Source organism: Anas platyrhynchos, chromosome 5, assembly GCF_047663525.1.
Source record: "Anas platyrhynchos isolate ZD024472 breed Pekin duck chromosome 5, IASCAAS_PekinDuck_T2T, whole genome shotgun sequence".
NCBI classification, from domain to species: Eukaryota; Metazoa; Chordata; class Aves; order Anseriformes; family Anatidae; genus Anas; species Anas platyrhynchos.
In genome coordinates this window covers 38,759,076-38,773,876 of record NC_092591.1, presented here as the reverse complement: position 1 = coordinate 38,773,876, position 14,801 = coordinate 38,759,076, and the positions used below count along the sequence as shown (strand labels likewise).

General features: G+C 36.4%; 1 protein-coding gene across 1 annotated transcript in view; it reads right to left on the bottom strand.

Moving 5' to 3' along the window:
* Positions 1-7,096: 7,096 nt before the first annotated feature.
* FSIP1 (fibrous sheath interacting protein 1) overlaps positions 7,097-14,801 on the bottom strand; it is an 83,132-nt gene continuing 75,427 nt past the window's right edge. Inside the window, exons 12-13 of the mRNA XM_072038396.1 lie at positions 10,408-10,954; positions 7,097-7,343 (exon numbers count right to left, since the gene is read on the bottom strand). Coding sequence (XP_071894497.1) covers positions 7,321-7,343; positions 10,408-10,954 — 570 coding nt within the window. The 3' untranslated portion in view covers positions 7,097-7,320. The remainder of the gene's footprint in view (positions 7,344-10,407; positions 10,955-14,801) is intronic.

Genomic DNA, 14,801 nt, shown 5'->3' with positions numbered 1-14,801 from the left:
TACTGGTGTTTTTCCTTTCCTATAGCACACTACAAATGGAGCTCGCCCTTCATCTTCAAAACCATGGATATGCACACACTAAAGTTCTTCATAGCTTCACAGTAGCACAGGAAGGCTGTTGAAAGCAATCCAACTCCTCAGATGTGCAAAGTGAGAAGGCAAATGCAATTATGGAGACCTGATAATGCTCCGGTAGCAGCACAAGCTCCTGGATGCCTGGCCCATGAGCATCATTGCATCAACTCAGCTTCACATATCCTAGAGCATATAAGAAACTAGCACTTCCCAGATAGCACTATTTTAGTGTAGAACCATGGCGTGGTTTAACATGGCTGGCAGCTAAACACCACACAGCCGTTCACTCGCCCTCCCCCCTCCCTCTCTGGGATGGGGGAGAGAAATGGAAAGTGAAGCCCATGAGTTGAGATAAAGACAGTTTAATAAGACAGGAAAATAATAATAATAATAGTACAATGATGATAATAGTACTACTAATAATAACGTGTACAAACAAGTGATGCACAATGCAATTGCTCACCACCCGCTGACCGATGCCCAGCCTAACCCCGAGCAGTCCGGCCCCCTCCCCCAGCTAGCCACCCCTATATATTGTTCAGCATGACGTCAGATGGTATGGAATACCCCTTTGGCTAGTTTGGGTCACCTGTCCTGGGTCTGTCCCCTCCCAGCTCTTGCTGCACCCCCAGCCTGCCCGTTGGCAGGACAGAGCAAGAAGCTGAGACGTCCTTGGTTTGGTGTAAGCACTGCTCTGCAACAATTAAAACATCGGGGTGTTATCAGCACTCTTCTTACCCTAAGCCAAAACATAGCATTCTACCGGCTACTAGGAAGAAAATTAACTCTGTTCTAACTGAAACCAGGACAAACCACCACCCTCCTTTCCTTTGGCTTGTTCGGAAGACATGACAAGCAGAAAAACCTGAGTGACTTCATGCTCTCAGCAGTGTCAGCTGGCCAAATGTGTCTGCACACACACTATAATGTTTTGGCTGTTGCAGTTACTCAAGCAGAGGCTCATCTGCCCTGCTCCACTGAACACAGAAATGGCTTGTGTTTAAAAAGTTGGGGAGAACTGGCCCAATATTAACCCAAAGGAAAGAGAGCATCTTTACTACAAACAGCAATTCAGCCCATGCTGCCAAGTGTCTATTTCACAGGATGTAACAGGGCTGACAGGGCAGTGACTGTATCACTGGACCAAAATATCACATTTACTGCAATCGTGAGAATGAAGAGTCCTGGTCTACAAGTTTTTCCCTATTTTTGTCACTGATTTATTGAGAACAGTTTTGTACATCTTTTTCTATCCCACTGATAACAAGGAGAAAAATAACCAACAAACTCCTGACCTGATGCTTCCAAAATATGACTGGCTGATGAACTGCTGCTCTCAACAGTGACAGGATTGTCTGCTTTGCTCCTCTGAAGTGCGAACAGGTAGCTTCTTGTACAACTGCAATGTCAGCGTAACCCAGGCCTGCTGTGATCAAATGCTCTACCTCCCAGGTGCACCAAGTGAAAGAACTATAAAAAAAAAAAAAAGAAAGTTCCCACCTGGAGAAATCTCTTCACTGTACTTGCAGGAAATAAAAGACAGTCTGGATTTAGAAAGCCAATCAGTTCTGTGAACAGACATAAGGATATAAGTCAATATAATCACAAATTTAAAAAAGAGAAGACATAATGCATTGGAAATGAAACAAAACAAAACAAACAAACAAACAGCTGTGATACACCAAAGAGCAGCATCTGCCCAAAAGAGGAGAGAAATGCTACCCATGTATTGGCAGCAATGTATGCAGTTCCCAACTGATGCTGTTGTGGGGGAAGAAACTCTTGGCAGGCAATCCCAATGACCTTGTCTGAGCCCAAGCCAAAATTTCACACTGATTTATTACATGCATTTATGTAGTATAAATCTGTATCTGAACTGGGAAAAATACATGCCTAAAAATAAAAAAGTCATACCATACATCTTGCATTAATCCATAGGTTAAGTCTACCCGCTTGTTGCTTGGAGAGTGTGAATACAACAGGAAACAGATCTACAGACAAGATAAGGTGGGGCTGTACTTGCCCAAAGAAACAACTGACAAAGAACATTTTGATTTTGCAATGAAGGCTGTAATATGGGAATTGGTTGATTTTAAACATAAGTTCATTTTGGAAAGGATTGATGAGATTATAGAAGAGAGCATCTTAACATATCCACAAGGTGATATCTAGCACTTTTTCCTCACCTCTTCCAAGAAAAGAACAGGTGCACAAAGTTTTATGAATATTTAAGCAAAGTTATGAAGAGATAAAGAGAACTGATTAGAGAAAAATGTTCAGCAAACGAAGGTCTTAAATATATAAAACCTTCCAGAGGAAATCCAGAAAATTAGATAAGTATCACAAAGAAACTTGGATTTTTACATTTATACAAAGCCCAGCCATCATTTGTCTTTAATTTTTCAACTGCCTCCAAATTCAAGAACTGCCTGCCTAGGCAACACATACAAGAGCTAAACTGAGAGCTGCTTAGATACTGTGTCACTCTGCCTGGATGACTCCACTCACAGAAGGCATATGGAGAGCCCATTTTAGTGTTATTGTAAAATTAGGGTAGAATGCCTCTGGCAGTGCCCTTCCCACCAAAACTATGCATACCAAATGCACAAAGCAAACAATGGGAAAATAATTGCATAGAATGGTATTTCCACAAGAAGACAGCAAATTGGTAATTCCAGGAGAAAAAAGTTCTAAATACATGCCTTTAAGTCAAAATTACTCATGTACTTTAGCACTCTAGAAATTAATAGATGCTTGCAAGCATTCCAGTTTGTTGGTGGTGGATTTTCCTAAGCATAATAGATAAGGTACTGCAGATTCAATTGCAAGCAGTGAACTATTTCACATAGACTTAAATGACAGGGAGCCTTTTATTCTAAATACTGCGCCTGGATTCCAGCCAATCCCTCAATGAAACATATAATTGGATAACTGTAGGTTATAGCTTTAGTAGTATTCAAGCAATCCTATTCTATTTATAAAGGAAACAGTTTTCCTGACCTTTAAATCTAGCTACAAATAAAAGAGCAATTATTTCTCAATAATTAAATGTCTTGAAATTTTGAAAAAGAAATAAATTCATGGTTCTTATTTTTCCTAGATTTCAAAAACTTTTCTAACTTAACAACTTCCTATGCATCTGCGAAACCACCTTGCCTTCTGTCTGTGTTTACCCTTCAAAAAGTAAGATTCTCTGAGGTGGGGTTCTTTTTTTGTAAGTGGGATGAAATAGCACTCATGGCATTGTAAACGTAACAGATTTTGCAAACAAAAAAAAAAATCAAAAGATGGAGACCTTATCTAAAGTTGTGGTTAGAAAGCCTGTCTAAGAAGAGAAACAAAAAGAAGTCCATTCTCACATTATTTTCTTGATTTTATTTTATTTTTGGAGAAAAGAGTTGGATTTTAATATATAACATAGAAATTATAGTTCTTATAATTCTTGAAATTTCAGAGATTGAGCTGAAAATAACAGCCTTTCACCTATCCTTTCCTGATTAGGAGGTAAAAAAGCATACCCTTTTTAGCACTTCTATTCTACTCCTTGCTAGGTGATGAGATGTTTAAGCAATACCTGTAAGAGCATCTCTTTCCTCCCATCTATGCTGCAGGTAGTTTTTGCACAGCCTGTTTGTACTCAGAATGGTTGGTCACCAACTCTACAGGTGTTCTGCCTGGGAAGTGAGATGGAGAACACCCTCTAGAGATCCAGAAGATAGGTAGCCATTGTCTGCCTTGGAAAAAAACATTTGATCTAGAATTCCTGTGGGGCTTTTTCAGCTTTTTTTTTTGCTGTTGTTTAAATGATGGAGCTGAAAGTCTTTTCACCCCTTGATAAAATTGCTTTAAATCAAACTGGAATTCTGGACATACAAGAATGTTCACTGTAACTTCGCTCCTTTTATCATTGTTGTCTGTGGTCAACAGTTTATTTTTTTCATATCAGGAAATTTAGTCCGTCACTTCTCTGAAAATGGAAGAGACCCTCAACTGCTATAAATCTGCATAAAAAATTGCAAATCTGCGCTGACCTTTTTCTATCATTACAGTATACCAAAATCAACACCATTACTCTTTAAATCATCCTACCCAAATATATGTATTTCTAATACATATTATATATGTATGAGTCATGAAAATGAACCACCCTTATCTTCCTCTTTAGAGTTTGTTATTTACAAGTGCAAACCATGCAGAATTGAAACATACGCACTAGAGTAAACCAGTATCAACATCTGAGCACTGGCCACCACAACCACTAGCGCTATCTGTTTATTCCTGAGGAGTGTCAGCAACACCAGCAAAATAGTTTGGTTTTATGTTGCTCAGCAAATCAATATAAGCATGCCAAAATAATCTCTTCATGGGTATTTTGCTTACACAAATATTACATTTTTGAAAGAAATTTATTTACCTTGTGCTGTAAAATTGTAATGGGAAATAAGGAGCACAAAACAATACAAACCTATGCCTACACACAACTGCTTATTTGACAAAAACATTACAAAACAAAACTCAAAGCCCAAAAGTCTGAAGGATAACTTTAAAAATAAGTCTCCTGTGCTCTGCTGTGTTGCATCACTCTCCAAAGACAAGCAGCCACCACATTCCAGTGCAGCTGGCTGCCTGATTAGGGGGGAGACAGGAGAAGGAGTTATTGCAGGGCACAGCTGAGAGACACATTGAGGAAAAAAAAAAAAAAAAAAAAAAAAAAAAAAAAAAAAGAATTCTGAATTCTGCTAGGCTCAACTTTCCCTTTACCCTGATATTGGTGACATTTTGGCAAATGATCTTGTCACTGTATTTTACCTCCATTATTCTATACTTCTTATCAGTAAACATGGTTTGCCAAATAATTTTATTTTATACAGTTTTACTTAAAACTAAAAGAAAAAAATTTTTTTTAAAAAAGGAGGAGGACTTTAGTTGATATTTCACCTGTAACATCAAGCAAGAAACAAAATCTTCCCAAAGAACATGCTTTTTAATGTAATACAATAGAAACCAAGCACAGGTAAATGTTATGTCATCAATTTCTGGCACAATTGGAGTTTGGGTACCTTTTCTGGCACAATTGGAGTTTGGGTACCTATCCTAAGCACCTAAGCTATTAAATAGCAATTTAAGTGCTAGGTCCCTGCAGTCTGCAGTCACCACAGCTGGTGGGGTGGTAACTCCAAGACCTGAAGTGAAATAATAGAGTTCCTCTTGGAATATACAAATCAATATTCATTCAAACTTACATGCAAAGCATCCCTGAAATGCCAGATGTGAATAAAAAGTTGCATTCATGGCTTCAGGAATACTGAAGTGACGAGGTTCTTCTTTGAGGGTGCTAGGAAAAGTTTTTTCATAACAGTGAGATATTTAAGACAACGCAACACACCAGAAAAGTAAGAATGAATTATTTCTCTTATATATTGTGGATATTCTACATTTAAACTTGAATCAGGACTTAGTTTTCCTCAAAACTATTCTGAGTCTTTAACAAGATTTTTAAGGACTTTAACACAATTTTTAAGCATGAATTCCATGTGAAAATACATTGGATTTTGGTAAGATTATGGCCCTGTACAGACCTTTACATAGATTATACGGGCACAAAAAATACTATCAAAAAAAGCTTGTCAGTATTGCTTTGATTGTAGTTATGGTATAGAAAAGAAATTTTGACAAAGACTTGTAATTTTTAAGGAAGATAAGAAATACATTTAGTTAAGTAGATTTGCAAAGCTCCGTGAAATCTGCTTACAACAATCCTTCCATGTGGAGCAGCAGGACTATGCAGAATGCTCAGTATCCATGGGCCTGTTATTATTGCTGCAAAACAAGTAAAAATATTAGAAAATAAAATAACAGCACTTGGTTGTCATAATGTAAATGACATTTTTAATTAAAGGAAGTAGGTTAGATTCTGAACTCTGTTATATCCACACGATCACCACTTCCTCAGGAGTGCACATCCACCCAGATTTGCAACACTGCAAATGAGTTTAAAATCTTGAGCAATATGTGCATTAATTTAAACATTCAGATTAACTCAGGTATGCCATAGTGCAGCCATTGCATAGTTTATGTTGTATCCATAAATCTGTTCTTGCTGATTGTTACTTGGCTAATACAGTATCTCAGAGAGAAATTTTCATTTCAGCATTTCATTTCATTCATTTCATTTCATTTCAGTCAAACAAGATCTTATCAGTAAGAAAATGTATTGAGCTGTCTTTGCTACAATATCTCCTCTCCCTCCTTCCGCCCCCCAAATACCTTTAAAAGAGAGCTGTTAATAACGTGTTCTTATCCTAACACTGCAGTGCATATAAGGAGAAACTAGCCACCAGCTCACAGTAAGTATAAAATTCAGGAGAAATGGTAGTTAAGGAATAGACAACCAAAAGCTTGCAATGGATTTTTATTATTATCCCAAACACAAACCAGCTGTATTGCCCTCCCCCCAGCTAGCCATTGCTATAAGGTTTCACATTCCAGGCACTGCTGGGCCAAACTTCTGAACTCCTTTGCTTTTATTGACACCAAGCCTCCACAAGGGACTATGAGCTTTCCTAACTTCATTGCATTTCTTCACTTGGGGATATGTGTGTTTGCCATATGGTTACACTCAGCAGGACCAAGAAACAGATGCAGCTGAGCAGGCTGGTTCTGATGCCCTGATCCAGCAGAGGACCTGTGCACATCTCTCCCTTCAGCCAAAGCAGCAGCCCAGTGGACAGCCACTGGGCAGAGAATTGAGGTGATGGGTCCTTCACCACATTAGGGCTCAGCAGTCTGAGCCAGTACAGCAAACTGCACTGGGGGAACTGAGGTCGTGTTTAAGCTCACTTCCAAAAAACAGTACATTGTATGCAAAGGAAAAAAGAAACTATTATTATATACATTTCAAATCTACTCTGAAAAAGTCTCATCAGCAGAAATGGAACTTCACAAATTTTACTTTATGTTATCATATGGCCAGATACACAAATGTATATATTTATTTATCAGATGGAGCACTCTCAGAAAATGTAATGAAGTGCCAGAGTTTATATTTTGAAATCAGATAGCAACAGTATAGGATAATAATTTTCTCTTAAGAATAAATGATGCTGTGGAAAAGTTTTCAATGATGACAATTCATTCCCTTCAGAATGTCTGAAATGATACTGTATCAGCATAACATCACTGATGGAAGTTTAATGACGCTTTTAGAAAAACAGCTGTGTAAAGAAGCACGCGATCACTGTCCTCTCAACTTCCAATCTTCGTATAATCTGTAAAAAAGGAAGAATCATATGCTGAACTGCTGAAAGCACATTATTTGTTAGAGGAAGAAACAACAAGCTTGTGATACAACATCTACTTAAAACTTCATATAGCCAAAACCAAACAAACAAAAAAGAGCTGGAAACAATTACTGATTGGCTCTTACAAAAGAGAAATAACAACTTTTTCATAGCTGTATGTACGTAAATCTGGCCTCTGTTTATCCCAGCAAACATCACCTATATTCACATGTGTATGACCCTGATGCAAATTACTGTCTATTTCAAGAAGCAGGAATTACTGATTTTTGAAGGCATATATGAGTTTCCTTTGGACATATGCAAACATACATATATATACATACATGTATGTATAGAAAACAATGTTAATAATTATGTCTTCCTTAAATGTACATACTTTAATATATTACAGTAAATCTCTATCACTGACTACACTATTATAGGGACGGTGAAACTGAAATTGTGCTAACCCAGTTTTACACAATTTTGTTTGCTTACACAGCTTTACATATTTAAACCAGGTGTAGCATGCCAGAAAACCGAACTATTTACAGAAGATTATGCTTGTATTTTTAAACATCCTTTAGAACTAAGATCACAACAAAGCTCAACTTTGTAAATCTCTCTTAAAAACACAAATAAACCTGACAGTTCTCATAACTTCATCTGCGGATGTATTTGCCTTAAACTGGACTCCACTAGGATCTCCGTTCATCAACACAATTAGTAGACGTAACCCTGACTGAACTAATAACAGGTTTCCCTATAAAATACATTAGGCAACTTTATAAATTTGATAAACATCACAGCTTCTCTCTTATGGCCAGGAGTAATAGTTTAAGACAGAGCTCAGCCACCTTTACAGGAAACAAATTAATTCTGTGGAAAGGCATCAGGGTTTTTTTTGTTTGTTTGTTTTTATGCTTCACATTTTCTTATAAGCAGAAAAAAAATAATAAGAATGCACTATTGTCTATTACAATGTTAATTTTGGAAATATATTTTTAGGGTTAAAGTGAGTATTAGCTGAATATGATAAATCTGATTATAATTTAAACTTATGGATAACTGCACAATATTTGGCAGTGATAACAATTACAAAGCTGTGGAGTGGTTTTTATTTTGTGCTTAGTTTTGTTCTGCCCAAAGATTACCATTTTTAAAAATCCGACTAACACAATGACTCAAAACCTTTTGTTGAGATAACAAAATCTATCAGGAATTTCCCTTAGTTTTGTTTTTAAGTCTTCAGTAAAAATGAAAAGATTATGACTCAAATATATTTAAACTTTTATGTGGTAAACATTAACACGTAAAGTCACTTTAAGGACTTCAAATTTCACCATGAGATGTTCCATACAGAAAATTGCTTAACAGCAGTGTGTTTTGCTTAAATCTCCTTTCTCTCTTATACAATAAAATTACTTCATATTGACTACGTCTATAGCAACAGGCTTAAGTGCTCACTTCACTACGCAGTGGCTAAAGTGCGTGGCATTTTGCTTGAATTAACATACCCCTTCTTAAAATACACTAATGAAGGGAGACAGTAGAGGAAGCTCTGACTGTACTACATCTATTCAGACTAAATGAAGGAGAACTTTAATTCATGTTAAAACAGCAGGCTAAGCTCAAGTTTTTCTCACTGTTGATTGCTCAAGAAGCAAGACTGATTATGTAGTACGCAGCCACTTTAATCCTGCATCAAATCAAGCTGTCCTTGGCACAGGTGGCTCCCTGTGGTGCTCACCACCACCACCACCACCTGCCTCTCCTCTGGATGCTTGAATCTGCATGAAGAGCAAGGCTATAGCATGTGAGGTTAGCTGAAAAGTGACCTACCCCCAAAACTGCTTTTCTGTAAGTACTGTAATTCTGTTTTCTTTATGTTGTAGTTATGGCCTAAATCTCATTATGTGCAAGTAATGGAGAAATATAGCAGATGAGTCTGGAAATTTACGTTTGTCTGGCAGTGTAAAAACAGTAATAACGAGTCTCCTTGCTTCCTGAAGGGTGGACGCAACATAAATAAATAAATAAGTTATTACTATTCCCTTCACTGTAGAAAGGTTAAGTACAAACAAAGAAACATTTGTGATCATAATTAATCAATGATAACACAGATAAGCGGTATTAAGATGTTCTTCTAAACTACCAATGAATAAGAAGAATTTTTTCCCAAATTTCAAGAAAGGTTACCACTATAACAAGGATGTAACCTAACAAACCTAATCTAACAAAATCTATTAATTTAAAATACAATTAAACTGTAGCACTTTAATCAGAAACAACTTCATACTATCATTATTTTTATGGAAGAAATGAAAGATATATAGATATGATGTACCTGCCTTATATCTGTCTTATTTGAACAGTTTGTTTTCCAGAAAGATAAATGGTCTTAGGCTAATATCTAAATGTAGATTTAGTTTACAATATCAGTATATAAATGCATTTAAGCAAAGGAAATAAAAGTAGAGATGTATCCAAAATCTTCTTATAACAACAGACAGGGTCAGTTTGTTTTTTTTTTTACGAGTGTAAGTCTTATTCTTTCTTTACTGAGTTAAAAGTAGTTTATAGAAATTACACAGCATTTACTCATGTTGGTATTTTCTGTGCAGACAATTGAATTCTCTCTTCTTTATTATTTTTAATACAGCTAAGTCTTGCTTGTTTCTATGCTACAGAATTTACCTTATTAAAAACAGGGGTAATAATTGCTCTCCAGAGAACAGTTAACATGACTTTCTACTACCAGAAAGATAATCCATATATGTAGTCAACGCTGTTTTCCAGTTGACAGAATTAATTACCATCATTGTTATATTTCATAGGAGTTCTAGACTTACAGCTAATTATGTCAGAAGAAAAATGCTAATAAACATTGTTATTTTCTGTCTATTATTTTTGGCATAGATTTTTATGTTTTATAAAAGTACATCCTTGCCTTACCATAATAGTGTGTATTGGTGCATACCTCTGGTGAGAACCTGCTTGTTTTTTTCATCATAATCAAAAGCCTATTCTAAAGGGTTGTTAAGGGTCTCACCTCCTTTGGTTTGCACTGGTATGCTGAGAATGTCAGCCTCTGTGGATGGCTCATTGTTCATGCTGATGCAGTATAATGGTTCACCCAAGAAAGAAGGTTTCTTCAACCTTTTTGTGTTGAGTGCTCTTGACATAAAGTAACCTTCTTTAATACTCTTATCTCTCATCTTCTGTAAACCTTCTAGGTCATCAGGTTCCTCTGTTTGGGCCAGTGAATCCTTTGATAAGTGACTATCAGCCAATGCTTTGCTGATATAGTAGCCAGGGATTTCACTCTCTGCACTAACATACAAGCTTTTGTCTTCAAGTCCAGCCTTTTCCTGAGCTGTTAATGTCCCTACAATATGGTCTTCAACTAACATTTTGGAAAGAGTAGATGTGGAGTGAAGAGTGGAGTCTTGACTTGTGTAACAAGGGGGACTTAATCCACAAGAAAGAGATTCCTGAGACTTTGGCATGGTAACGTTGCTTATTGTTCTCTGAGGCTGCATACATTCTTCCAGAAGGGTCTTAAGCTGCTCTTCAGAGAGGCCCGTTTTCTCTTCAGTCTGAAAAAAAAAAAAAAGGGGGGGGGGGGGGGGCAAGAATTTCTTCTGTCAAAATATAATTAATGAAAAGCAGCACCATAAAACAGTTTGAAATACAAAAGTGCTGGCAGAACTCTTAAATTTATATAAACTTGTTTTTAAATTCCAAACTTAATTTAAATATACATTTATATAATTGCATCATTTATGTAATGTCCACTAGGTTCTAGATAGATAAGGTGCTGAAAAGTTAGGAAAAGAAGCCTGATGTCCAAAAGGCCCTGAGAGGCCCTTGATTTTGGTGAGTCTTCCACAAGATACCACTATATTTTGATTATCAATGTATGTATTTTTTTTTGTATATTTTGGTTTGTTGTGTATACAGACAGCCACATGCACTTTGAGATTTAGGTACTGGAAACAAAACAGCACATTGGTAAAAGACTTTCAGCTGTCAGTGGGGTCAAGAATGGTTTTGGACAGCAGCAGCCCATGGAGTTTGTGACGTCTTGACTAAACTATTCCCAGCCTCTCACTGTAGAAATGCAACACAGCCTCGTAACCATGTGACACAAAGCACATCAGTTACTCATCTACAGTACCTACCACATCAAGTATGCTCCACAGCATGTGACAGAAGAAAGCTTCATCTCCTGTATTATAGTTTTACTGCTATCTAAGAGCAGTTTTACTGCTATCTTGCTTACAGATGGCTCACAGATGCATTTTGTCAGTAAATTTCTTATTAAGACAGGGGCATGCTCCCATCTTTTTAAGTATGCATATTTCCTATACTTAACACTTCTTACAGCTTGATATCAAAGATAATAGCTGATACTATCTGGAAATGGTGAGTAATAGGAAAGGACACTTTGCTTAGAGAGGTTTGCAATGGGGGGTTCTAGCCTTTCAAATCCTTCATGCTTCCTGGTAGTAGACAAGAAAAATACGACTTGACAATTTAAAGCTGCTAATGAAAAGTCAAAACATATTTTAGATATGAGTAATACACCTGCCCATGAAATGGGATATATAGAAAATATATTTTCATATTAAAATATTATAAATAATACGTAACATCTAATGGAAAAAGATATTCTCGACATTTAAGACCTTGGTCTGGAATGATATGATATGATCCTGTTTGATGTGTATGACCAGACAAGATCACAGCCTAGGTATCATAGAATGTATGGATTATGTCTGAAAACTGCACGTCCATTTTCATGAATAGGGAAAGTTTTCAGTCAGGAAGAAAATACTATTTCTTTGCCAAATTTGCTGTAGGTATTAAAAATTACAGGGTAACATGACAAAATGAATAAGAAAGATATTTTGTGTTACTTTCAGTCATGATAGTGATGACTGTTCAAATATTAATGAGAGCTAAAAATGAGTGCTATGTATTGATTACAGTTCAGGCACTGATTTATGTACCTAAACTGAGTTTTATAGATTTATCCTACCATTTTTTCACCAGTATTTTCCTATACAGATCAATTTCATTCATATTTTGAGTTCACTTGCAGAAGATGCAAGAGAAGAAAACTGTTTTGAAGAGAAGTTAAGGGCTTTGAAACAGCAAGAGAAAGCTTCAGACTGTCATTATATGTAGAGAACTCTATTTAAATAAACACGAAATCAGGAAATCATATTGAGATTCAGGTAATGTTGATATCAATGTACTTTTGATAACTAAAATCAAACCACAACCTTAAACAGTGAACACTTACTTAGATACTAGAGAAAAAAAAATATGACCTCTTCAAAATCTTTTCTCAGGCTTTTAAATTTAAATCCTGGTCAAGAAAATACTCACTGATGAAAAGTAAGTCGGAGAGGGAAAAACAGTTATTACCAGAATGCACAACAAACCAGAAATAAAATCTACATCAAGGGTGAGTATATCACCGAGCAGGATATTATCCTATGTAAACATAACTATTTATATCATAGAAGATGCTCACATCTGGAAACCCACATGGATTCCCAACACGTTTTTGAGTGTGTGGTTCTATACTAACATATTTCATAGCTCTTGGCCAAGACCATTTGGAGTTAATTTTATGTTAATGACAGGGCAATTCACTCACTGCACAAAAGAATTCCGCATCTGGTATGAATGCATAAGTACAAAATGAACATAGTGAAGAATATCATCTTGTTCTGCCTTTCTTTTGTCCTTTTATTCTCCCCAACTCCACCCTATTTATCTGCAATCTTCTTTTGCTTGTCCAAATTTCTCTTTTTTAATTTTCTCTTTTTTAATTTTCTCAATTAGCTCATGGTTTACCTCTATTATTACCTGAGGGCTAGGTGGGGAGATTTAGTGCCTAAGGCCAGTGGGGTGGGAAATGACTATAACAGCTATAGAGTGAAGAAGGTTGGTAATTTTGTAGGCTTGTTTTCCTCCTGAGAAACAAGCTTGCTGCAAAACAGTGTAAAATAATACTTTATTATTTGTCTCTTCCTCCCTTTGGATTATTTTAGAAGACATGTTTGCAAGTATGTACATATAAGGAAAGTATTTAACATATCTCACAAAAAATATTTTAAAATAATAAAGGCTTACTGTTTGTAATTTTTTCCTGTCAAAGTCACTTCAGGATTAAGAAAAAATGTACAGCAGAAAAGAAGATAGCCCTTAAACAACCATAAGCCACCTACTAATAAACCATCAGCAAGAAATTTATACCTAAATGACAGTAGAAAGGCTGCTGTTGAAATCAGAAAACTGAGTTTAGGGAAGCATGTAATACCCTAAGGGGAGAGACCTCACTCCAGAAAAGGCTGTGCATTTGCAAGCAAATGACCATCTTAACACCTGGGACCCCATAATGCAGTAACTGTATTAGGAGGCTGTAAAGTGCACATTTGTACATACCAGAATAAATCCCATCACAGCTCACTTTACTAGTTTAGAGTCACAAGACTTAGCATCAGTAAAGCAGTCTTGGGGAGACACTAAATTCCATTTCTCCCAAGCTTTCACTGACCTCACTGTAAATAATTTCCAACTCCTAGACAGAAAACAATACTTAGAGATATTCCTTTTAAACCAGAAGGACATAAGTTTAACGTCATTCAAAATGCAGAAACAATCCACTAGACAAGGGAAAATGAGCTCTTACATCTGGTTCCCATTAGAAATTGGAAACCTTTTAATTGTTCTGGCTAATTTTTAATAGGACACTGAGTCCTACTCATTTCCTAAGCTTTTTACTGTTAATGATCCAAAAAATGAACTCCTAGCTAGGCGTTTAGGAGCCTGCTAATCACCTTTACTGTTATGTGTGGCTGTTTTTTCACACACTTGTGGCCGTTCCCTGACTGAAGATCTCTTGTTCTTCACTGAATTCCTCACTGACATGGGTCTTACTGCATGCGGTAGGAATGCAAACTGGTAGATAGCTGTAGACAGACCTGCTGTGACTACAGGCTTGCAAGTTCAAAGCTTTAGGATTGTTTTCCACATCTGTACGTTAACGGAGAAAAGCTAATGGTGAAAAGCCTTATCAGATTTTAGCATGAGGAGAAAGCAAATACTTCAGGATTGTTTCTAACTACAGTAAATAATCATAAAATGACACGCAACAAATGAAGTACTAGAAAAGCAGGAGTATTTAAAGACTCATAGCTGGCATTTGTCTATATTTTGTTGCTTGATCTGAAAGTATTACAAGCTACAATTATGATATCTTATTTGCTTGAAACGATTTACTTTGATACCTTTTATTGAAATGTAGGACTGCAAATGTCAATTCTAAAGTAACTGCTCTCTCCTGATCAGAAGACCCCATTTTGAGTATACACTGGTTTAACAAGACGATGTTTAGATTTTTGACATATCGGCACAGGAATTTTTTAG